The 26,342-nt window shown below is 44.0% G+C and overlaps 1 protein-coding gene across 1 annotated transcript in view; it reads right to left on the minus strand.

Annotated features, from left to right (window-relative positions):
* Window positions 1-5,915: 5,915 nt before the first annotated feature.
* Window positions 5,916-26,342, minus strand: part of LOC137522423 (methylcrotonoyl-CoA carboxylase beta chain, mitochondrial-like) — a 43,795-nt gene continuing 23,368 nt past the window's right edge. Inside the window, exons 7-12 of the mRNA XM_068242476.1 lie at window positions 20,471-20,562; window positions 16,031-16,187; window positions 12,981-13,103; window positions 10,088-10,233; window positions 8,337-8,418; window positions 5,916-6,287 (exon numbers count right to left, since the gene is read on the minus strand). Of these exons, the coding sequence (XP_068098577.1) occupies window positions 6,204-6,287; window positions 8,337-8,418; window positions 10,088-10,233; window positions 12,981-13,103; window positions 16,031-16,187; window positions 20,471-20,562 (684 nt within the window). The 3' untranslated portion in view covers window positions 5,916-6,203. The remainder of the gene's footprint in view (window positions 6,288-8,336; window positions 8,419-10,087; window positions 10,234-12,980; window positions 13,104-16,030; window positions 16,188-20,470; window positions 20,563-26,342) is intronic.

Here is a 26,342-nt window from a genome sequence, read left to right on the forward strand (position 1 = left end):
TAGAGAACCTTGGCAGGTTTTATTGCGCCGTATCAAGTGTTACGTACAGAGTGCTTGGGGGGGCCCAATGTAAAATTCGCACCGGGGCCCCGAGCTCCATAGCTACGCCACTGCTTCCTGCACTTCAATGACAACACAACCTGTCATCCAAGAGGCCACCCTGCTTATGACCGGCTCTACAAAATTCGGCCCCTCATAGACCATTTGTCATCCAGATTTGCAGATGTGTACACCCCCGATCAGAACATCTGCATAGACGAGTCCCTTGTACATTTCACCGGGCGCCTTGGTATCAAACAGTATAGCCCAAGCAAGCGTGCCCTATATGGGGTCTAGCTGTATAAGCTCTGAAAGGGCCACAGGCTATACATATCGTTTTAGAATTTATGAGGGAAAAGACTTGGAGCTGGTCGGATGCCCTGACTACCTGGGGAGCAGTGGCAAGATTGTGTGGGACTTGGTGTCACCCTTGTTCCAGAAGGGGTACCATTTATATGTTGACAACTACTTCACAAGTGTGGCCCTCTATCAGCATTTACAGATAGTCGCAATTCGCTGCTGTGGCACCGTGCAGCCTATTCGCCGGGGCTTCCCCCAGCGGCTCATTACTACCTGACTTGCATGGGGGGAGAAGGCTGCCTTGTGTAACGGAGACTTGCTTGCAATGAAATGGAGGGACAAGAGGGACGTTTACCTTCTGTCCACCATTCATGCAGACACGACCAAATTGAATGGTTGAGGTAATTGAAAAACCCCTCGCTATCCACAACTATAACCTTAACATGGGAGGGGTGGACTTCAACGGCCAGATGTTGGCTCCCTATTTAGTTTCCCGCAGAACCCGATGTTGGTATAAAAGTGTCTGTTTATTTGATTCAATAGGCTCTTTACAATAGTTTTGTTCTCTACAGTAAGGCTGGGAGAACAGGATCCTTCCTTCAATTTCAGGTAGAGATCATTCCGGAACTCCTGTATCCAGAAGGGGCCATGCCTCAACCCCCACATGTAGTTAGCCGGCTACATGAAAGACACTATACTTATGTCTTTCCAAGTACCCCATCTCACCATTCCCCTAAAAAACGTTGTCGTGTCTGCAGCAGGGCTGGAATAAGGCGTGACACCACTGGTTATTGTCCCACCTGTCCTGACCAGCCTGCCCTATGCATAGGGGAGTTTTTTGAGAAGTACCACTCGTAGGTACACTATTAAGGTGCGTACACACGCCGGATTCCTGCAAAAGGCAGGTCGTCCGTTCTGCCGACAGTTTGCCAGTGTGTACAGTCTGTCGGCAGGCTGATAAGGCTGGTTTTGACAGATCCGCCCAGAAATATACACAGGTATTTCTCCCACCCAGCATGGATATATGTGAAAAGACACCCCAAAACATATTATACTACTTCTCCTGAGTATGGCGATACTACATGTGATACTTTTTTGCAGCCTAGCTGTGCAAGGGGGCCCAAAGTCCAATGAGTACCTTTAGGATTTCACAGGTCATTTTTACGCATTTGGTTTCCAGACTACGCCTCATGGTTTGGGCCCCTAAAGTGCCATGGCATTATAGGAACCCCACAAGTGACCCCATTTTGGAAATAAGACACCCCAAGGTATTCCGTGATGGGTATGGTGAGCTACAGAGCTATTTCTCCCACCAAGCATGGGTATGTGTGAAAAGACACCCCAAAACACATTATACTACTGAATACGGCGATACCACGTGTGACACTTTTCTGCTGCCTAGCTTATTTGTGCTGCTGAAGGCTTCGGCAGTCTAAGGGAGCTCGAGTGCTCCTGAAAACGGGCCACTCCATACTGCCCAAGAATGTATGCTTGTGCATGCGCAGTACGGAGGAGAGGTGTGTCTTCAGTCGCACTCAGGCTCCCAAAAACCGCCGCTGCCTCCTGCAGTGGCGGAAGTAAGCAATCTCCGAACCACCAGTCGGAAACTGCCAATGTGGGATCCAGCGTTAGTATGTGGGGACCGTAGGAGGAATGGGAAAGCTCTATAGGACCCAGAGTCTTTCCGTCTCCTTAGATGAGTATGCTGTTGGGATGCATGCGGCTAATGGAAGTGCGTCGGATTCGGAAAACGGATGGGCACAGCCACACAGAATAGTGTCGCTGTGGTGGTGGTGGCGTGTATTAGGCTAATGGAAAAGTGGCGGATGCGGACAATGAACGAGCACTGTGACACAGGATAGGTAATGTATAAACGCACATATCTATATTTATACATTGGGGAGAAAGCGCCAGGGGTTTTGTCCCTCGTCCTGATAATGTTTGCCATTACCGCCATGCACCCGATCGAGCAAGTCAGCCCTACATCTTGCAGCATGTCTCAGCCCTTCACGTGACCAATTATGACCAGAATTTGGTTGCATTGTCGATTGAGTGTGCACTTGGCGGCACAGGTTTTTATCCGTTTCGATTATAATAATCGAAATGGATGGTCGATCGGTCTCCAAATGTATGGCCACCTTCATAGATTATCTGTGAATATATGATATATGGTTACATTTGTGTCTCTGACTTCTGTAACAGTCATGGAGACATTTGTTAAAACTGTTCTGGTCACTGGTTTATTTTGGAAGGAAACCGCTGCCAGATTATGTGTATTTTGGAAGGAAACCTGTGCCAGATTACATGAATTGTGGATGGAAAACGCTGCCAGATTATGTGTATTCTGGGTGAAACGATGTCAGATTATGAGTATTTGGGTAAAATGCTGTCAGATTATCTGTGTTTTGGGTGAAATGCTTTCAGATTGTGTATTTTGAGGGGAAACACTATGGCGGCGCTCAAATTTCCCCAGCAGGATCACGTACGCTCTGCTAAGGTCATGGATGCTTGGCAACACCCATGACTACATGTGTTCCGTTGCATTGCCATGCCCATTTTTGGCCGCAGGGGTGTGTCAGTAAAAAATATCCTTTTCAGTACATCTTTGTCAGTAAAAAATAATGTGAATGTTTGGCAACGCTGGTGAGCCTGGTGGCAACAATTTAAATAGATTCAGGGCACGTCTGCTGGGCACCCGAGAGGGGACAACTGTGGCACCCCACCACAACCATACCGGTGGCACAGGCCATGGATATATGATGCTAACGACACGCCTGTCATTGACGATCCCTAATCTGATGTAACTGCATTTGTTTGTCTTAATTCCCACTTCCATTATATCTGTGTCAGGCCTGGAACCCACTAAGAAAGCTTTTCTGAGCACTTTGTGATTTGAAAAGCTCTTGCTAATGTAATGCTATGGGTGTATAACCTATAGTTATCTTCCCTTATAAGAGGCTGTGTATTGTTTTTGAATTATACTGCCCTCTAATGGCAGGTTCAAGGATTACCGAATATTTATATACAGCATCTATTTTGTAATATCTGCAGTTTGGATTAAGTAGGATGAGGCTTGCCAAACAGGACGACAGAACAATAAACACCATTGCTGCTGATCAAAAATGTGTCGTGTACAATTGGAACTAGATCTATAAACTGGAAATCATATTGTGCTCTTCTGAACTGGGTGCTGATTAGACCTTTTTCAGATGTCTTTAGTGAGGAGTCAGATTCCAGCGAATGAACTTGACTTATTTTACGTAAAAGGACTTTTCACTGTTTGGGATGTTGTATGCTGTTTTCACTATTATTATGTTAACAGTCTCTGTGAAATATTTATCTAAGATTATAACTCAAGATATTGTGTCTGACCTACAAATCTGTCCACAAAACCTGTCCAACGTACATTTCTGATCTTACTCAGAGATACACACCAAGCCGTTCACTCCGCTCCTCCAATGAACTTCACCTGACCGTCCCCCACATCACACAGTCCCATGCACGCCTCCAAGACTTCTCAAGAGCCGCTCCAACACTATGGAACTCCCTACCTCCACCCATTAGGGCAGCCCCCTCCTTCAACACCTTCAAGAAGGCCCTCAAAACTCACATTTTCACTCTGGCCTACCACCCCTCACAATTGCTCTAAACCCACAGCTGAACTCTGGTCCCCTCCCTCTCGTGTCCCTACCTCTTCCTCTAGATTGTAAGCCTTTGGGCAGGGTCCTCCTCCTTTTGTGTCCTACCTGATCATGCACCTCCATTACTGTGAACCCATGCTATGCATCTGAGTGAACCTAACTTGCCTAATCTCCATGCTCCATCCAGTGACTGACTAAGCATTACCTGGTACTCATACTATGGTGTGTGATCTGGTCTTTCTTGTATTCCTGTATTGTCATATTGCTGTTTGTCACCCCTAAATATTGTCTGTAAGATAATCTAATGTCCAGCACTGTGTAATATGTTGGCACTTTATAAATACAATTAATAATAATAATAAATTGCAGCTGTGATGTTTTCAGCTACAAATTACGATACGTCAACAAATTGCTGGTAAGGTTGTTATTTTATAAGTGGCAAGTGAATCTGATAATCTCTTCCAAGTTGCTGACAGGTGGAGCATCTATTTACACTGTACGCACTTCTGATTTTCGGATCACACGTGTTTCTTTCGATGATTGTTTGATCACAAGGGCACTGTGCTTATATTGCCAATTGGTGTTGTGCCTCTTTTCTACTAATGCAAAGACCAGGAGCTCAATTAGTTGCAGCACCAATTAACTTCCGATTTGATAAAATCATTGAATCGGAAGGTTGATTGTCCCGCAATATAGAGAAATGTATGTGCACCCTTACTATAGTTACATGGTTACATAGTTATTTGGGTTGAAAAAAGACACCCATCCATCGAGTTCAACCAGAAACCCAAGTACAACACCAGCCAACTCCCTCACATATCCGTTGATCCAGAGGAAGGCGAAAAACCCTTACTGCACAGGTGCAAGTGTGGTCCGCGCATGCCCAGTTGCAGGAAGCCACTCATGTGCTGAGGAAAAAGCCATGCATGAGCAAGTTTGTGCTACCTGGCCTGCACAGACCTCGCTCGCAAATACGCAGTATGGTCTCGCTTGTTACACGAGCCAAAGCTGAAGCATTGTCACAAAAGCAATTTCTGCAAGCCAATATATGCTGCAGAGATGTTGAACTCCAGTCCTCAAGGGCCGAGGTCTCACACATCACATTAATTGATGGGACTAAGGGCTTGTTCACACTTGGAACGATTTAAATCGCCTTAAAAGCGCTTCTGCAATGTTGCTCTATGTGAGTGCTCTGACATGAGCGATCAGCTTTCTATCCAATCGCAAACGCGGCTCCTGCACTATTTTGTGATTGTTTGCGTTTCAATGGAAAAAAGATAGGAAAATCGCTAGGTGCTTCAAAAAGCGATGGGAGCCGCATTTGCGTTTCAATGGAAAAGATAGGAAAATTGCTAAGCGCTTTGAAAAGCTATTTTCCGAGTGCTTTTAGTGAATAAATACATTGTATTTATTAATTTCCGGGGCAAGGAGTTCGCTTCCTGACTGATGTCAGGAAGTGAAAAAAAACATTGCTATGCAAAAGCTCTTAGAAAAGCGCTTTCAAAACCACTTAATAAAATCGATCAGCGATTGCGATAGCGATTTATAATGTGAACAAAGCCTAAATCAGGAAAGGGGTGGTTCATCAAGTAGAACGCATCCCTCCCTTTCTCAGTCCATCCTAAACACTGGCATGGATCTGGCCCCCGAGGACTGGAGTTTGACACCTGTGACCTTGCACTGGAAGGGCCACATCACTATTGGGGAAGTCTCTGGGCATCCAGAGGCCGGCCTCTACTAAGGTAAGTATCTATCTTTTTTCCCCTTCTTGTTTCGGGTACGTTTTAAATGATCCTGCCACTGATTTACTTTTGGTAAAACTATTGACAGGAATGCATCAGTTGGTTATGATGAACACTTGAAACATCTTCAAATCAGAGATTTATTTTGTGTGATGGTCTATACAAAATTATAACAATTTCAATAAAAAGTCACTTTTGTATTTTAGGAGATATCTTTATAGACTATGTACAAAATATTCTATGATTTACATTCAGTCATATTCAAGGACGGATTTACACTTTTTTCACCCTAGAACATTTTTCTTGTGGCTCTCCTCCCATGCGCAGCCCCCCCTTTCATGTGTATCATCCAGGAACAGCGAGCTTGGGCAGCATATTCCTGATGTAATGTGTTGCTCGCCATTTGGATCTTCCTCTTTCTCCTGGGCAGCAGCCGCCTTAGGCACAGGCCTTTATGGCCTTTCAACAAATCTGGTCCCGGTCACATTCTCAGCATTGGAGACGAATGGACTGCAGGCCTTTCATATTTCTGTTGACCGATAATTCGAAGACACTTGCCAAGAACCTGACAAAAGGAGAAAAGAACAATGCATACATCGCACTAAACATACTAAAGAATAATTGCGGCAAACATTAAAGTGCACCTCTAGACTAAAAATCTACTCCGCAGCACTGAATAGGCTTGGTGTTTCATTAACAGTTTCACAGCATCAGAACTTTGTTTTTCTTACCAAAGCCTCATTTTTAGCTGCACAGAAGCTAAGCTCCACCCCATCAAAGAAAACTGCCCGGGCATTTTTCCCCTGATGCTGTGCAAAGCATGATGGGATTTCTGATGTTCTCATTGCTTAGCAACTGGGAGGCGTGAGCAGAACACAGGACAGTTGGAACTGTGTCTCAGGCTCCCTGTCACCTCCTTTCAAAAAATGATGGCTGCCCTCGTGAAATCACAAACATTTGCTTGTTCTTTTAGAACAGGGTGGGTAAGAGATTACATATCTATTTTAATTACAACAACAACAACAACAAATAACATTTGTAAAGCGCTTTTCTCCCATGGGACTCAAAGCGCATAAGCATGGCTCCGACCATCGTGGTACAGAGGAAGAATTTTAAAAGTCTAGAAATGCCAGGCTAAACAGGTGGCTTTTCAGTCTGAATTTAAATAGCTCCAGGGATGGTGCTGTCTTTACTGGGTGTGGCAGGGAGTTCCAAAGAGTAGGGGCAGCATGACAGAAGGCTCTATCTCTGGATTTTTTGAGGTGCACTCTGGGATAGGATAACTTAGGATAAATTAGGATAACTAATGTAACTTAATGGCAGTATGTTTGTTTAGGCTGAAGTTCCTCTTTAAGGAACATGCTTGTTCAGGGTCTATAGCTAAAAAAAGTATTAAGGTAGCCATACATCTAGCGATGTATGGGCAGATTCGTCCAAGAGAGAATTCTCCTTCTTATCGAATCTGATGAGAGAGATCTGTCAGTTGCCCATTCACCACAGGCTGATTCATGCTGAAATCTATCTGGAATTGGCCTTGTGCACTGCATACGTCCGCCTCACCACCCCAACGCTATGCCCCTCTAATGTAAATGTCCCCCCGGTGCCCCGTGTAAAGTATACATTACCTGTCCACGGCCTCCGCTTGCCCCTCCGTTGCCTCCGGGATATCTCCTTTGCATACACGTGCACCCCACGTGGTTTCCTTGTAAGGGCGCACGTGTGTGAAGTCACAAGCATGCCCGTACTGGGAAAGCATGTGGGGCGTGCGTGTATGAAGATGGGAATGCGCCCAGAGCAGCGAAGGGACAAGCAGAGGCCACGAACAGGTAATGTATACTTTACATGCGGCACCGGGGTGGACAGCGGCGGGGGTTTTGCCACGTTCGTTGTGAAATTGCACGCCGTTCCCGCCGCATACCGATCAAGCAAATCGGCCCAACATCTTGCAGCATGCGTGGTCGAGAATGCAACCAATTTCATCTTGAAATTGGTCGCATTGTTGGTTGGAAATGCACTTGGCGGCACCGATTTTCATCCAATTTGATTATAAAAATCTAATCGGATGGTTTATTGGCTACTAAGTCTCCTGATGTATGGCCACCTTTAAAGGCAGCAGGATAGCCAAGCAACTGGTATTGTTTAAAAGGAAATAAATATGGCAGCCTCCATATCCCTTTTGCTACAGCTGTCCTTTAAGGGAGACTGTAAGATGGCTGCCAGGAACCAGGAGCGGTAACTATAGAACCAAGCATGCCTCCAATGTGCACTCTGCATCACATATATGGGCAGAGGCTAGGGGGAGACATAGGGGATTTGGCTTATAATCGAGTCACACATCATTAGGTTATATGAGAGGCAAAAGTTGGAGGTTGGCCTTCAGTCAGGGTGGTTTATACTTGAGTATAAGTGTTAGCTATGATTTACAGTAGGTTGCAGGATAATAACCTCTTGTGCATATATTGTTAAAACTTGTCCATAGTTTCCTATGTTTAGTTTTGCTACTCTTACTGCTGATGTTTGACAGTATATGAACAGCAGAAACTGTACTTAGGCTTTAGATACACACTGATGATCATCACTAGCTCCTGTATATGGCTGGGCTAGCCTCGCTTACATGTCTGGTGTCTTCAGGCAGAATCACCCCATCATCCCAGATTCTGGCAGACGAGTAAAAGGCCGAACTCTCCTCCTTCAGTCTAAGAAGCACAGAAGAGATAATAATGGTTATAAGGTTTCTGCAGCACTCAGAACTCAATGGAATACAAAGTAGATGCAGGAGGATAGAGCCAGAGCTTCCTGTAGGAACTGTGCAAACTAAACTAAATGTACAGTATAGTCTCCAGTATCAAGCACCGGTGGGGATCGCCTAATGCCGGTCGGATACATGTGCTTGCCGGTTGCTTGATCAACCGGCCAAAAAAAGCATAAACCTACCCCCCAAATATTCACTGAACCTCCAGCGATATCTTGTAGCCTTCCTCCTACTCCTAGCAGCTGTCACCTGCTGCCTAATAGTTATTTGCAAGAACAAGTAACCGCTGTCCTATTTATATCCCACGGTACATCTGACTCATTACCCCACCTCATTCTTACTGGTCATCTTAGCCACGCCCACTCCACGTTAGCAACACCGTCTAAATTTTCCCACAATGCTCTACTGACCTTGAAGAACATGAGGCCCTAACCATCATTATTATTATTATTATTATTATTAATATTTAGTATTTATATAGCCCTGACATCTTACACAGCACTGTACAGAGTATATTGTCTTGTCACTAACTGTCCCTCAGAGGGGCTCACAATCTAGTCCCTACCATAGTCCGTCGTATGTATTATGTAGTGTATGTATCCTAGTCTAGGGCCAATGTAGGGGGAAGCCAATAAACTTATCTGTATGTTTTGGGGATTTGGGAGGAAACCAGAGTGCCCGAAGGAAACCCACGCAGACACAGGGAGAACATACAAACTCCTTGCAGATGTTGACCTGGTTGGGATTCGAACCGGGGACCCAGCGCTGCAAGGCGCGAGCGCTAAACCACTACGCCACCGTGCTGCCAATCACAGTGCTACCACCAGAATTACCAACTGCCTTTTCCTGGCTTGTGTTTTAATTTCTTTAAGTCTTACTTTGACCAGATATCTAATAAGGCGGCATAGTGGATAGCACTCTCACCTTGTTGGGCTGGGCTCTCAAGTTCACATCTGGGCCAGGACACTAGCTGCATGGAGTCTGAATGTTCTCTTTGTGTCTGGGTGGGTTTCCACTCTTTTTTTTCCTCTCACATTCCAAAAACATACAGATAGGTTTTCTGGTTGCCCCCGAATTGACTTTAGCTTATTATACAATAATTAGTCTAAAGCTGGCCACTAACAATACAATTTAGCGAACAATCGTTCATGATTGTTTGGAACCACCAATGGATGAAAATCTTCTAACCAATTCGATCAAATTAATGAAATCGATCCAATTTTCTGATTGATCCGATCAATCAAATCAGAGTGGTTAGATTTTTCTCCGTTAGTGGTCCCAAACGTTTATTTATCGGCCATAGGAATAATCATTTGTAAACGATTGTTCAACAAATCGTATTGTTAGTGGAAATCTCAAAGCTGGCCATACATGGCTTGATTTTCATGTCCAATCGAGTTCTGCAAGCATTTTTTTTCATCAAATTCTATGGAAATAAATTCTTGTGTATGTTGTTCGATCAGCCAAAGATGATTGAAAACTATAGTAGGGATTAGAATGCAAGCTCATTGGACGACAGTTAGTGACATGAGGATGTACTCTGTAGAGCACTGTGGAAGCTGTCTGCGTTATATAGAGTAAATACATAATAACAGTAATGAAGTTGTTAATACCTAGTAACTAAATCAGTGAATTCCTCCTCATCCTCAGAGCTTTCTACCCCCTCTGGTCTGCTCCGTGGAAAGCTATCAGCATCCACCAGTCCAATTCTCGCATTGGGCCACAGGAATAAAAAGTTTGGCTGAAACGATCTTCCACACTGCAGGTAAAAACAATAGAAAATTTAAGAAAAGTTGACTTTCAGTTATGCAATGTTTTCTTTAACCAATTTTGGACCAAGGCCTCGATTCATCAAGACTTATCGAATTGGTTAACGACAGTTCGGTAAAATACCAAATACGTTAAGTTGATGTCAGGATTCATCAAATGTATCTACAGCTGTTAGCGAGCATTCGGTAATAATTCGGTAATCATTCGGTAATGATGCGGTAAAATGGAAGAAAGTGCAATTCATGAAAATGAAAGTGGGCGTGGTTTAGCGTCACATTTAGGATTAGTTATCTCCTTCACTGCTCTGTCGTTATTCCTGTCAGATCATTGCTGACAGAGAAGATGGAGCCATTTGAAGTGGTGATGTATCAGCTGAGAGTGATTCAAAGGCGCAGAAGGGCAAGAATAAGGTCTAGAACTACATCAATTTGCAAGAGAATGGATTTATTTGCTATACCAGGACATCTGCATTTCTCTTGAATCATCTTGTAAGAGAACACAGGCAGTGCCAGGGTTAACTAAATTGCTAGCTGCACTACATTTTTTCAGAAAAGGCTCCTATCAAGCCGCAGCTGGCAAAATTTTGGGATTGTCCTAAGCCACTTCCAGAATCCTGGTCCAGGTGTTAAGCCCTATTCAGAATGTTGCTACGTAGTGTTCAAAGGACTGCCTTTTTACCCACAATTCCACGGGAATCTTATAGACTTAAATATCGACACGTTACCGAATTGTTATCGAAATCACACCGAAAGTGGAAAAACCTTGATGAATACAACTAAAAATCAATAAACTTTGAATTCGGTAATTTAACAAACTGGAAAAAGTGATCGCAAAGACAATGGCCTCGATTCATCATTCTCTTTGAGATAATTTTTTCCAGTTTGTTAAATTACTGAATTCGAAGTTTAGCGATTTCTAGTTGTATTCATCAAGGTTTTTCCTCATTCGGTGTGATTTCGATAACAATTCGGTAACCATTCGGTAACGTGTCGATATTTCCATTTTACAGCGGTAATTTAACACAAGGCCATAAGATTCCCATGGAATTGTGGGTAAAAGGCAGTCCTTTGAACACTACGTAGCAACATTCTGAATAGGGCTTAACACCTGGACCAGGACTTGGGACAATCCCACAATTTGATCGGAGCCTTTTCTAAAAAAAATATAGTGCAGCTAGCAAATTAGTTAACCCTGGCACTGCCTGTGTTCTCTTACAAGATGATTCAAGAGAAATGCCGATGTCCTGTTATAGCAAATAAATCCATTCTCTTGCAGATTGATCTGGTTCTAGACCTTATTCTTGCCCTTCTGTGCCTTTGAATCACTGTCAGCTGATAGATAACCACTTCAAATGGCTCCATCTTCTCTGTCAGCAATGATCTGACAGGAACAACGACAGAGCAGTGAAGGAGATAACTAATCCTAAATTTAACGATAAACCACACCCACTTTCATTTTCATGAATTGCACTTTCTTCCGTTTTAACGCATCACTAACGAATTATTACCGAATTATTACCGAATGCTCGCTAACAGCTGTAGATAAATTTGATGAATCCTGAAATCAACTTAACGAATTCGGTATTTTACCAAACTGTCGTTAACCAATTCGATAAGTCTTGATGAATCGAGGCCAATGATTAATTTAGGCCCAAAGGCTCTGGACCCTGTAAGGATCAGAGACTTTTTTTTACTTCCTGACCACTGTGATTGGCTCACAGTGATCAGGAGGTCAGAAGCCAATAAAAAAGGGCTCCTGACTGATGTACGGAACTCTAACGGTTCATTAACAGACCAATAGGAATCCTCCTGATCCCCATTGGTCTGTTAATGAACAAACGGGGAGCCCTGGAGAAAAATTCAAAGATGCTTTTGCTCTCAGCTATATTAGTATAGCTGAGAGCTCTGTCCCGTGCGGACACTTCATCGTTGGCTCCCACTGTCCTCCCCACACCTATTTCACCCACCCATTCTGGCACCTAATGCACCCATGCAGGAAGTCTATCCCAGTCTGCATGGGGGACAAGGGGTTAAAGAGCCTTGGGAAGGGGGACCCACGTCTTTTTTTTTTATTTTTTATTTCCCACACTCTGAACATATATTAGAAAAAAAAATGGATACATTATCTGTCATTTTACTGCATTTAAATATCAACTTTTTTCCTCTAATTTTAACACAGATTTTCTCAAAAACAACAAGGTCTTTTAAAAATATTACCCTGCAAATTTGGTGTTTCCAGCACATAAGGGGGCTTTGCTATTAACCGCTGAAGTCAGCAGCCATTAAACTTTAAAAATAACCATTAAAAAAGCGTCTGTGCAAAAAATATATTTTTTGGCTACTATTTCCCACTTGATCCTCCTCCGGCATGACAATGTTCGGGTTTTGCTGCACTTTTTACACCTTTTTTTTTTATAGAAATTGTGGCTGCAGGAATGCCCTAAAAGTTTCAGAAGTTCGCCCGTCATTAAAGTCTATGGAGCTCGCCGCGAACTTTGCGTTTGTGAAAATTTAATGATCATCCATCACTACCTATCCTACATAATAAAACCCCTTTGTCTCTGCGTCCGTGTGTCCATGTCCCTGCGTTTGCGCATGTGCCGCAGGGACACCCTTTAGAAGGAGCAGGACAGCCAGGGTGCGCGCTGTAACGAACCTATCCTGTTTTTAAACTGGCTAGGTCACTAGTAAATTATAAAAGACATAAAGAGCTCTGGTGCTCTACAAAGCCACGTACCATGGCAAAGCTCTCCCCTCCGTGGCATCCACCGATGATCAGGGTGAGCTTGGGCACCGAGGCACAAGCTACAGCTGCCATCATGGAAGCCTGAGCCTTCAGTCTGTTGGTCAGAACTTCTGCCTGGACAAAACAGTTAAAAGCAAAATCAAATTAAAAAGGTATGAAACGCAGCATTTCTTCTTTGCTCTAAAATAATCTTTACAGCAAAAAAATGTACTACCAGAGAAAATAAAACACTGATAGCAGAACAGCATTCAAACAGTTAAACACAGCACTGTCATCTTCAGTGGGAAGCTTATGCCTGGTACACACCATACAATTTTCTGTTAGATTTTTCAGTTAGATTTTCTGCATTAGATTATTTTCTGTAGAGACTGGTCATTATCTATGGTGCATTAGAAACAAGAAAAAACACAAGCGCTCACAGATGAATTACAGTTCAGGGTTATTAAAATAATCAGACAAAACCAAACACTGGGTCACAGTGGGGCGCTTCCTTGCTATTGGTGTAAATAGTAAAAAGTCAAATGTAAAAAGGAAATAGCGCTCTATGGTAAAGTCTTTGTTGCTAATAGTGAAATGACATCAACTGTATAGGTGGAGCATGGAACACACACTCCCCCCTATGTGGAATAACTCACCGGATGAAGCGGCCTATAGGGCCCGACAACGCCTCAGGGGTATAGGCCACCCCTCAGCCACACTGGCAATAACTGCTGGGCACTTGTAAGCCTTTCCAGGCAATGGATCACCAACTGTGTGTAGTCACTCCACGCAATGATGTCCTCCAGAGGAAAAGAAAAAACATGCCTCACATAGCGTAAAAGTATCAGGGTCAGCACCCACGTTTATTAAAAAAAGATTTGGGCAATAAAAAATGGTAGCGGATGCGGCATGGGTGTGTTGGGCATATAAGCTAAAGCCTAAGAGCATCAATAAGGAAAGCGCTCCGTAGCTGCGCCGCTCCGTAGCTCCGCCGCTCCGTAGCTGCGCCGCTCCGTAGCTCCGCCCTACGCGTTTCGTTGCTATGCAACTCCTCAGGCACCCCTGAGAAGTTGCATAGCAACGAAACGCGTAGGGCGGAGCTACGGAGCGGCGCAACGTGTGACGTCACCGGAGGCAGTGACGCGCTGTATACGAGGAGACGAGCGGCGGTGTTTGAGCGTGGTTGGAGCTAGCGTGAGTCGGAGCGCTTTTCTTATAGATGCTCTTAGGCTTTAGCTTATATGCCCAACACACCCATGCCGCATCCGCTACCATTTTTTATTGCCTAAATCTTTTTTAATAAACGTGGGTGCTGACCCTGATACTTTTACGCTATGTGAGGCGTGTTTTTTCTTTTCCTCTGGAGGACATCATTGCGTGGAGTGACTACACACAGTTGGTGATCCATTGCCTGGAAAGGCTTACAAGTGCCCAGCAGTTATTGCCAGTGTGGCTGAGGGGTGGCCTATACCCCTGAGGCGTTGTCGGGCCCTATAGGCCGCTTCATCCGGTGAGTTATTCCACATAGGGGGGAGTGTGTGTTCCATGCTCCACCTATAAAGTTGATGTCATTTCACTATTAGCAACAAAGACTTTACCATAGAGCGCTATTTCCTTTTTACATTTGACTTTTTATCTATGGTGCATTGTCTTCTGGTTATCTCCTGCTGAGTAGAACAATGCCTAGATGCTAGGCAGATAGATAATTAGGCGGTTAGATAATTTTCGAACATGTTGGAAACTATCTATCTGGCAGGTAAATCTTACAGAAAATCTAAAAGAAAATTGTATGGTGTGTACTAGGCATTAGGGCCATTGCCGAGCTTCGGGAAGTGATTAAAATAGTAGCTGATAAGAAAACAACCAACATAATATAAACATTGCTAGCCGTGTCTCGGCTGAATACAAGCCAAAAGTCTACACAGGAGAAGGCAATACATTACAGTGGCAGCTTTCAGTGCAGATAAACTGTACTTTGAATGTAACTGAACTTCTAATTTGTAAACTGAATCGGTAATAAAAAGTAGGAAAACATGTTTTTACTGAATGTTATGTCAGAGTTGAATCCCAACTAAATGACAGTAAACGATTTAAAACTGAGGTTGTCATTTGACAGAACAACTGATAAGAAGCGGTAGAGTAAGAGGGTAAACACTGGGGTGTATCGCGCTGCGAAAGGGTCAGCGATGGAACTGTTACAAGTGGCCATCCATACTGCCATTCCTCTGTAGGGGGTTATGTACACTGGCCCTGCTGCATATCCTACATACACTTCTCCAGAATAAGAATTACAGGAGGATATCTTCTCCCAGAGTCAGGGTTTCCTTTGCAAACATAGATTAGCAGGGAAAGGAAGGAAATACTAGAGATAGAGGCAAAGCAGTAACCCCTGACCATGATTTTTCCACCACATTGAATAGACACAGTTGCAGAGTTGAGCACGGCTGGACTACACACATCACCCAGTCACCTGAACGGACATTGCACTCAGTTGTGTAATCTTAGCTGCGTTTTTCTCAGTACAGGATCTTTATGGTGTCATGTGCCTCAGTGGCTGATATTTTTGGTGGGGAGGGGGAAAGACAAGACCCAGAACATTTTATATTGCGCTTTTCTCCTGGTGTACTCAAAGCGCCACAGCTGCAGCCACTAGTGTCAGCTCAGTAGGTGGCAGCAGTGTTAGGGAGTCTTGCCCAAGGTCTCTCCTCACTGAATAGGTGCTGGCTTACTGAACGGAAAGAGCGGAGATTCAAACCCTGGTCTCCTGTGTCAGAGGCAGAGCCTTTATGTAGTACACAATACAGCCACTGACTGGATAGGCACTATGGTGGTTATGATAGGTTTGGAGTGAAATGGAATTTAGCACCTGGCATGGTTGTCCTGCTGGGGATGTCACAATAAGCTTAGTCCTAACTTGAGGCGATGTGCCTGGATGTATGCGTGTCCAAGTTACACTCTACGTAGAGGTTACACTCTACGTTCTGATGGTGAGACAAGGCATATTTTTATGATCATATCTAACCGGTAGAGTAACTGCCCTCCCTACCAGTGCAGTCCTTTACCTGTGACACACTTGTTACGGTCGGATCCTGAGAAGTCGTATTCTGAAGAAACAGCAGAGGGATGTTGCGATGATTACATATCTGCACAAAATGGCTTCCTTTTAGTGAGGCATCATGGGTAAGAACTCCATTGCTAGCCACTATTCCAACCAGATTGCTAAAAGACAAAACAGTAGACGTCTTAACACAAGCTGCTGTAAACACCAACATTATTATTATTATTTATTGTATTTATGAAGCGCCAACATATTACGCAGCGCTGCACAATAGATAAATGGGTTAACATACAGGTAGAACATACGGAAACTCACAACAAACAAGATCATGCAAATGATTTGATAACGATATGGTGTCATGGGTCAAAATAGAGACTGTTCGAGTCTACAAGAGGGGTGGTTGTGAGTAAGATTGCATAATCAAGCTGGATACATTAGGGAGGAGGGCCCTGCCAGAGGCTTACAATCTAAAGGGTGGGGTGGAGACAATAGGTGCGTCTTTTGAGAGGGGGTCTAACAGAACATATTATGGTGCTGGTGTAGGGGGGTATGCGAGCGTGAAGAGGTGAGTCTTGAGAGCTTGTTTGAAGGTATTAAAGGTGGGGGCGAGTCTGACGGCTGGTGGGAGAGAGTTCCAGAGAGTAGGGGCGGCCCTGGTGAAGTCCTGCAATCGTGCGTGTGACTGAGTTATGTGTGGTGCGACTAGGCGCAGGTCATTGGAAGATCGGAGGGGGCGGGCTGGTATGTGCCTGTGGACCAGATCAGAGATGTAGGTCGGGCAGGTCTTGTGCACTGATTTGTAGGCCAAGCACAGGATTTTGAAATTGATCCTAAAGCTGACGGGGAGCCAGTGTAGTGCTTTACAGAGCGGAGTTGTAGAGGCGCTGCGGTGAGAAGAATGTATCAGTCTGGCTGCCGCATTCATTACCAATTGAAGTGGGTCAGTACGGTTAGAGGGGAGGCCAGATAAAAGAGAATAATAAATATATAAATAAATATATACCACTATTGCAAAAAAAACGGCAAAATGTAAAATACATGTGTGCAAATACATAAAAGTACTATGGGCGCTGAACTCTTCTGGGTAGTAATCACAAACATCACGACATGAGTCAAACCCTAGTAATAAATTTAGTCTCATTCAATGAAGAAGAAAAGGTACAAACATTTTGTGACCACTGGGTCCCTTAATCAAGGAATAGGTTCTGTTTCTAGGAAAACATGGTCTCTTTATCAAGGCAAAGGTACAAACATTTGTAGGAGCACAAAGTCTGTTTATCAAGGCAAAGGCTTCTAAGACCACAAGGTCCCTTCAACTAGGGAAAGGTACAACTGTTGCAGTACCACAGGGTCCCTTTATCAAGGTAAAGCTAACAACAGGACCACAGGGTCCCTTTATCAAGGTAAAGCTACCAACAGGACCACAGGGTCCCTTTATCAAGGTAAAGCTACCAACAGGACCACAGGGTCCCTTTATCAAGGGAAAGCTACCAACATTTAAGCACCACAGGATCCCTATATCAAGAGAAAGGTACAAACGTTGCAGGACCACAGGGTCCCTTTGTCAGTGGAAAAGTATTAACATTTCAGGACCACAGGGTCCCTTTGCCCAGGGAAAGGTACTAACGTTTCAGGACTACAGAGTGCGTTTGTCAAGGGAAAGGTACTAAGGTTTCAGGACCACAGGGGTCCCTTTGTCTAGGGAATGGTACTAACATTTCAGGACCACAGGGTCCCTTTGTCAAGTGAAAGGTACTAATGTTTCAGGACCACAGGGATCCCTTTGTCAAGGGAAAGGTACTAACGTTTCAGAAACACAGGATCTCTTTATTAAGGCCGCTGTCTGGGTGTCACCCTGGACTCCGCACTCTCCTTCACTTCCCACATCCAAAACCTCACAAAGTCCTGCAACTTCCACCTTCGTAACATCTGTAAGATTCGCCCTTTCCTGACCTCTGCCACCACCAAACTCCTCATCCATGCCCTCATAATTTCCCGCCTTGACTACTGCAATGCCCTGCTGTCTGGTCTCCCTATGACCCAAACAGCCCCACTGCAGTCCATCATGAATGCGGCAGCCAGAATTATGCACTGCTCCCATCGCTCCACCACGGCAGATCCCCTCCTAGAATCCCTCCACTGGCTTCCTATCCAGTCCAGAATCAGATTCAAGATACTGTGTCTGACCTACAAATCTGTCCACAAAACCTGTCCAACCTACATTTCCGATCTTACTCAGAGGTACACACCTAGCCGCTCACTCCGCTCTTCCAATGAACTTCGCCTAACCGCCCCTCGCATCACCCAGTCCCATGCACGCCTCCAGGACTTCTCAAGAGCTGCTCCAACACTATGGAACTCCCTACCTCCACCCATTAGGGCAGCCCCCTCCTTCAACATCTTCAAGAAAGCCCTCAAAACTCACCTTTTCACTCTGGCCTACTACCCCTCACAAGTGCTCTAAACCTACAGCTGAACTTTGGTCCCCTACCATTCGTGTCCTTACCTCTCCCTCTAGATTGTAAGCCTTTGGGCAGGGTCCTCCTCCTTTTGTGTCCTACCTGATCTGGCACCTCCATTACTGTGAACCCATGCTATGCATCTGAGTGAACATAACTTGCCTAATCTCCATGCTTCATCCAGTGACTGACTAAGCATTACCTTGTACTAATACTGTGCTGTGTGATCTGGTTTTCTTGTATTCCTGTATTGTCATATTGCTGTATGTCACCCTAAATATTGTCTGTAACCTAAATTAATGTTCAGCGCTGCGTAATATGTTGGCGCTTTATAAATACAATAAATAAATAAATAAATAAGGCAGAGCTCAGGAATGGTTCTGTAATAGTCACAAAAAATATAGCAAGATAAGTCGAAGGAGAAAAACACAGACAGAATAGGAGCTGCCCAACACCAAAATCACACGGGAAGTAAAATGGTGATATTCTATAGAAAGCCCTAAGTGACCGGAGCAAGAATTACTGTACATACCATCAGAAGATACACATGGTAAGATAAATAAACAAGTGCTTAAAATAAGAGATGCAAACTGTATGCAGCTTGAAGTTGGGCCAGTCTAAATAAGCAGGAAATCGTCAGTTGACGCCTGGATGAGGCAACTCAGCAGTCCTGATGGCTCACGGACATATCGGGGAGGGTCTGGTGCCAACATTAACATGCTAGATTCTTGGCCAAGGAGGCCCCAAGAGGACTTCAAGGACAAGAAGCATCTGCAATGTGCACAAGGCTTTACACCTGCCCAGATACAGAGCTACACAGTGTCCGAAAAACTTTAATCATGTCCGAGTCAGATAAAGGGAGGGGGGACACCAAGAGCCCAATAGTGTGATATTGTATAGATGATAATTAATAATGAGTAATATAACAATTTAATACTCACAAACCAGGGTTACCATTAGGCAACCACTGTGAAGGCAGGTGGGGAGATTAACCTGACCCCACTCAGGATTAAAAGTCGCTCTCTGTAGATGGGAAGAAGATGGGTACAACCCTCCACCAAGGGTGGACTTAGCAATATGTAGAAGCTTTCCAGAGGCGCCAATAGAATAAAAGTCACTTAAACGAGCTTAAAACCGATGGGGCAGTGGTGGGCCTATCCCATCCATGCGGACAAAGCAAACAAAGGAAGGACTGTGGCATCAACAGTCAAACAACAATTTATTTATACTCCACAGTAAGTACTTATACTGTGAAGTATAAATAAATTGTTGTTTGACTGTTGATGCCACAGTCCTTCCTTTGTTTGCTTTGTCCGCATGGATGGGATAGGCCCACCACTGCCCCATCGGTTTTAAGCTCGTTTAAGTGACTTTTATTCTATTGGCGCCTCTGGAAAGCTTCTACATATGTCCGAGTCAGAGCACCTGATCTGCATGCTCGATATAGGTCAGCAATTCAAAAGCCTCAAATGTAGTAATTCTAGTCAGCAATGACTTCTTAGGTATTCCTCTTACAGCTCGCTCACACTAAAGAAGTTTCAATGCAATGCTGTGAACGCACGCGTTTTGCGGAGCACACTATAGCATCCCTAGTAATGGTTTTGTGTGTGTTGTGCTTTTCAAACCCATTTCTGCAATTTAGCGCAAAAACAAACAAACAAAATTCACATGCCTGTGTAACCTGTATTAAAAAAAGGCTGGTACCACAAAAATGAAGTAAAATATAGCTCTTTAGTAGAACATTATTAAAATGACATTAGATCAATGTAAAAGTGAAAAAGTAATGGCCAGGGCGACAGCCCGCTGTCTTGAGCCTGAAGCCCTTTATCAAGTCATTTGACTGTGTGACCCACTGAAAAGAGAATACAAATAAAGAAATAAAACAAAAAGGCGTATGTATATCTATGCAGGTGTTGTGCTTTTTTTGTTGTAAAAAAAAAAAAAGCTCCTAGATAAAGTTTCCTTCAGAAAGTGTTCCCACATACCCTTCAATATAGGCAAATCCAGTCACTATCGTTGTTCCAAAGTCGGCCTTGAACTCCAGAAATCTGCTGCCATCTACCAGGCGACTGAGGATCTGCAAAACACGTCAGTCAGGTGGCCATATACCATACAATTTTTTTCATATTACTTTTCAATTCAAGAATTACAATTGATTTTTCCTAATAGTAACATGTGAGAAATATAACTACTGTATTACACAAGTGTTCAGTTTTTCCAAATTATGAAAATTCTGAACAAATTGCTTGGGTCTATGAATAAAAAAAATTTGACACTCAACCCTACATTGTTCAATTTTCATAAAAATTAATATCTGCCACTCAACAATATTAAAAAAAACACGAAAGAAAGAAAATTTGATGAAATTTCTCAAACAGGGGGCGTGGCTTGGCACCGCTCTGTGATGGCTGCTTGCTGAACGAGCTCCTCGTGCGCACCCATTAATACCAGGTTTCCAGCTTGCAAACCAAACATGAAGGAAGACAAGAGGCTACAGGGGGACCCCAAGACCCAGGGTGAACCCCCAGCTAACCCTCCGAAACAAGTACCGGGGATGTTCAGGACACAGAAGAACTCGGGCACGGGCCGTAGCCAACCTAAAATGGCGGCGACCTCTCCTAACCTAGCTGAACACTCTCCTCAAGGCTCCGGGGGCCCACAGAAAGTACTGGAGAAGCTGGATAATATGCCTACAGTCGCAATGATGCTGGATATAGCTAAAGATATCAAGGAGACCCTATCAGCAGCGATAGCGGACCTGAGAAGTGAAGTCTCTCACATAAACACGCGACTAGATACTCTGGAGAAGGAGGGGGAAGCCACACGATCACAAGTAAGTGGCCTGCAGTCTAAATCAGACCAGCATGACCTGAAGCTGTACGAGTTCCAACAAAAACTGGAAGATCTAGATAATAGAGGTCGCCGCAATAATATAAGGGTCAGAGGCCTACCAGAATCTGTGTCGCAGGAGCTTATCCTCCCCGCAATTTCCGCCATCTTTAATCAACTTCTAGAGCGCTCAAAGGACTCCCCTATAGAGATTGAAAGAGCACACCGAGCTCTTCGACCTAAAGGTCGTGAAGGGGGACCTCCTCGAGATATAATCTGTTGCTTGAACAGTTTTGCACTAAAGGAGGAAATAATGAAAAAAGCAAGGGAGCAGGATGAGATACGCTTTAATGACGCCACAGTTCAATTGTACCAGGATCTTTCCATCATCACCCTGCAAACCAGGAGAGCCCTGAAACCCCTGTTACAACAACTTAGAGAAAATGCAATATCTTACCGCTGGCGATTCCCCTTCTGTCTCCAAGCCACAAAGGGGACAAATATAGTCAATCTGAGACACCCGATGGACCTTGAATACTTCTGCAGAGCACTCAACATCCCCTCAGTGGATCTTCCTGATTGGCAACCTCTAGCCACAACTGACGGTCCTCCTACCTTATCAACCATGGAGCGGCCTAACCCGGCGAGAAGGAGAGATCGCTCATCAAGCGAACAAAGTTTCCAGCAACACTCCCGTAGGAGACGGCTGAGTCAGTCCTCGGAATCCGGAGAACAGGAACCCCCCGATCAAGCCGAAGGCTCAGATGCGGGAGACAGCGAGATTGATCAGCCTTCAACGGAGCCTGCTGAACTAGAGACCTGAATTTTCCCGTCAAGGGTCACGGTAACTATTTGTTGTCACAAACCTCCCCGACCCTACATCAGCCCAAACTGAAATCTATCTGCCCCAGTAAACCCGAAGCCATTTAGGCCTACTCTCGGTATTACCTAAGCGAAAAACCCACTCTTTGCTGTCCTGTACCATTTGTTATGGCTCCCTAACTTCCCATATTAAAGTAAAACGTAGAGCCCAATGCAACAGCCCTAGCAAATTAGTCTAGGTTTACCTAACTGAACCCCATCTCTTCCCACAGACCCTGGAAGTTAAACTTAATCCTCTCTGCTAGTTACGTTTCCTTCAAACGTTAGACTGCAGGCTGGGAACCATGTTATCTCTGTATTACCTGTATTTCTGCAATGTCTGCAATACTAATTAAGCCTGTTATAATTTTTTAGGAAACTTATAGTCTGTTAACACATGCATATGTTATTTGGTTATAACTACAACGCTGTACTTCTCATATTAGATAAGTCTTTATAGTAGTAAAATGTTATTATTGCGCATGTTAAATACAGGGTACAAGGGGAAGATATGGGGAATGTATACACGACAGATATGTGTTCTAAAGGGGGGTAAACAATAAACAAAAAACAAAAGACCCCATCGTTTAACGATCCTAAACTAGCTGACTATCAGACTAACTCTCCCTCCCCCCTCCCCCCCCTACCCTCCCCCCCCTTCCCCTTCCCTCCCCACTCTGTAGCCTAAGTCTTCCTAATATAGTACTCAGAAACCTTGGTATATATAATGGGGTAGCACCAACACGAAGTAAGAGCTCTACCTACTGAGTAATTGTCACTTCATTACCCCAAACAGTGTATTTGTTTGCACTGACCCAATACCGGTCAACAACCTAGACAGTCCACTCAGTGGCCTGTCTACACCGTACCTTTTACTTTATACTTCTTTAGGGTAAAGTAGGCCCTCTTATACAAATCTCCATTTATCTCTACCCTGTCCAGAGAGCGTTCTGGCCAAATGCTATTATTTCACCTTCTCTTTCTTACTCTATATCTTTTTTCTAGTTCCCTGTCATATCATCTTCTCTCCTGTGGTGGGAGACCGACCTGGTGGAGTGGTGACTCATCACTAACTAATATGTCCTCTAAGAGACAAGAGACTGTCCGATGGCTAATTACTTCCCATAATGTCAACGGACTTAATACACCAGAGAAGAGGTCAGCCTTACTACATCTTCTCCAAAGCCAGAGAGTGATGATTGCAATGCTCCAAGAAACACACTTCTCAAACAAACATAATCCATATCTGAGAGACAAAAACTACACTAGAGGATACCACTCCACGTCCCCAACAGGGAAAACAAGGGGAGTATCCATTCTATTACATAAATCCTGCGAAATCCAAGTGAAAAATCACCTAACAGATCCAGAGGGGAGGTTCATATTTTTACTAGGCACATTGGGCAACAGAGAGATTACGTTAGTTTCCATTTATGCACCAAATGACAAGCAGGAGTCCTTCCTTAACATGGTCACCAATAAGCTGTTAGACTTTGCTAAAGGTATGATAATATGGGGAGATGATCTCAACATGCCTCTGCATCCCCCTATAGATACTTCAAATGGTAAATCACTAATTCCTTACAAAGCTATTAAAAGGGTAAAGGAAAAGCTCTCGAATCTTGCTTTAATTGATGTGTGGAGGGCCCTGAACCCTCAGGTAAAGGACTACACACATTATTCGGCTCCACACCAGAAATACTCGCGCATTGACCACGTAATGGTCACACAACTAGACCTCGATCTAGTAGTAAAAGCGTCAATTGGTTCGATAGCTTTTTCAGATCACGCACCCGTGTTCCTGGTGCTGGAAATACCGTTCCTAAAAACTTCACAATTTAACTGGAGATTGAACCCAGAACTTCTGGGGGATCCAGAGGCCTTCCACACAGTCTCTAAACTACTCTCAGACTACATGAAACACAACCTTCCCTGTGATGCATCCCCCCTAGCCATATGGGAAGCCCATAAAGTTGTCATCAGAGGGGAGCTCATTAAAATAGGAGCAAGGAAAAAAAAAGACAAGTACTTCTATATTAATGCTATTTTAAAAGAAATCTCTCAACTTGAATCCCTCCATAAAAGCACCGCTAGTGTAGACATTTTGAATAAACTTCAACTCAAAAGACTAGACCTGAAATCAGTCCTCAATAGAAGGGCTAAAAGTGCCATCCTCCACTCAGAGAAAGCACTCTATGAATGGGACAATAAAATAGGATCCTTCCTAGCAAGAAAACTTAAAAAAAAAATGCTAAAAACCTGATTAAGGCAATCAAGAACCCCAAAGGCCCTGACAACATAACTACCCCCACAATCCTAGAAGCCTTCCGCAAATACTACATGAGCCTCTATAACTTAAATCTCGACCAGAAGAAAAATAGCTCACAGTCCCATAGGAGAACCCTGATAGAAGACTTCCTTAAACATCATGGCCTTCATGCCCTAAAACCTGAAACCGCCACAGAACTAGATCTACCAATCAGCCAATCAGAATTCCTCTCAGTGATTAAGGATTTAAAATCCGGGAAAAGCCCAGGCCCAGACGGTTTAACTTCCCAGTACTACAAGCTGTTCGCTAGGGTCTTGGCTCCATGCTTCACAAAAGCTTTTAACAATGTGACGGCTAGCACAATACCCTCCACACAACTCCTAGAAGCCCATGTGGCTGTCATTCATAAAGAGGGTAAAGACCCGCATACATGCAATAACTACAGACCAATCTCACTTCTCAATTGTGATATCAAGATCTTTGCCAAGATCCTGGCGAACAGGCTCAACCCCCTACTCCCACAATTGATACACCAGGACCAATCAGGATTCACGCCAGGTAGAGAGGGAAGAGACAACACTGCCAAGGCAGTGGGGGTCCTGCATTGGCTCTCTCGGCGTCGTGTGGAGGGGTTCTTTCTCTCCACCGATGCCGAGAAGGCCTTCGACAGGGTGGCATGGGACTATATTCATGCGGTTTTAGCTGATCTGGGATTAGGCCCACACTTAAAGGCCTGGATAGGCCTATTATACAGTAACCCAACAGCGAAAGTGAAGGCAAATCTTTCCCTGTCAAACTCTTTCCCAATCACAAATGGAACAAGACAGGGCTGCCCCCTGTCCCCACTAATCTATATTCTCTCCTTAGAGCCCTTCCTAAACTTAGTTAGAGCCAATACAGATATACATGGCATACAGATCGCCCAAAAAGAATACAAAATAGCAGCTTTCGCGGATGATATGCTCTTCTTCTTATCACAACCGCTGATCACCCTACCCAATTTAGTAAGAGCTTTAAAAGAATTTGGCATAATTTCCAACTTAAAAATTAATTACGACAAGTCCTATGCATTAAACATTTCATTAAAGGATCCTAACTTGACTCTTTGTAAGGAGAGATTCCCCTTTAAATGGGAGCAAACGGCGATTACCTATCTTGGTATTAAACTTCCAGCTAAAATAGAAAAACTATTCGAGCTAAATTACACCCCTCTAAGAGAGAAAATCATAAAAGAAATCACAGATTGGGATAAGCTTAAAGGACTCTCATGGTTTGGTAGGATGTCATCCATTAAAATGACTATCCTACCACAGCTGTTATATACGCTCCAAACTATCCCTGTACACCTCCCAGCTGAGTTCATAAAATCCCTGCAAGGTCAGATAAATAGATTCATCTGGGAACACAAGAAAATTAGAATCAGCAACAAAACCCTCTCTCTCCCAATAGACAGAGGAGGAGCTGGTCTACCAAACCTTAAATTGTATTATTATGCCTCACACCTTCTCAGAATAATTGACTGGACAACTTACCCAATACAAAAAGACTGGGTACACATAGAACAGGAGATATGCGGAACTCAACTGGGAGGCCTCCCATGGATGAGCAATGTGTTACCCCTCAAAAAGACTAAACAAGATCACCCCTTTATACTAGCCTCCAAAGCAGTGTTCACTGCCTGCTGCAGCCAATACAAAATCTCATCCTTGACGGGACCCATGACTCCTATTATAGGAAACCCCCATTTCCTCCCGGGAGGTGACTCTCTCTATTTAAAAACTTGGGCAGAATCAGAATTACCTAGAGCTTATCACTTCACCTCTAAAGGTACCCTTAAAAAACAGGAAGAAATTAAGCACCCCACATCAGATCAGCCCATCCCTATGTGGACACTATTC

The sequence above is a fragment of the Hyperolius riggenbachi genome, chromosome 6 (assembly GCF_040937935.1).
Source record: "Hyperolius riggenbachi isolate aHypRig1 chromosome 6, aHypRig1.pri, whole genome shotgun sequence".
In the NCBI taxonomy this organism is placed as follows: domain Eukaryota; kingdom Metazoa; phylum Chordata; class Amphibia; order Anura; family Hyperoliidae; genus Hyperolius; species Hyperolius riggenbachi.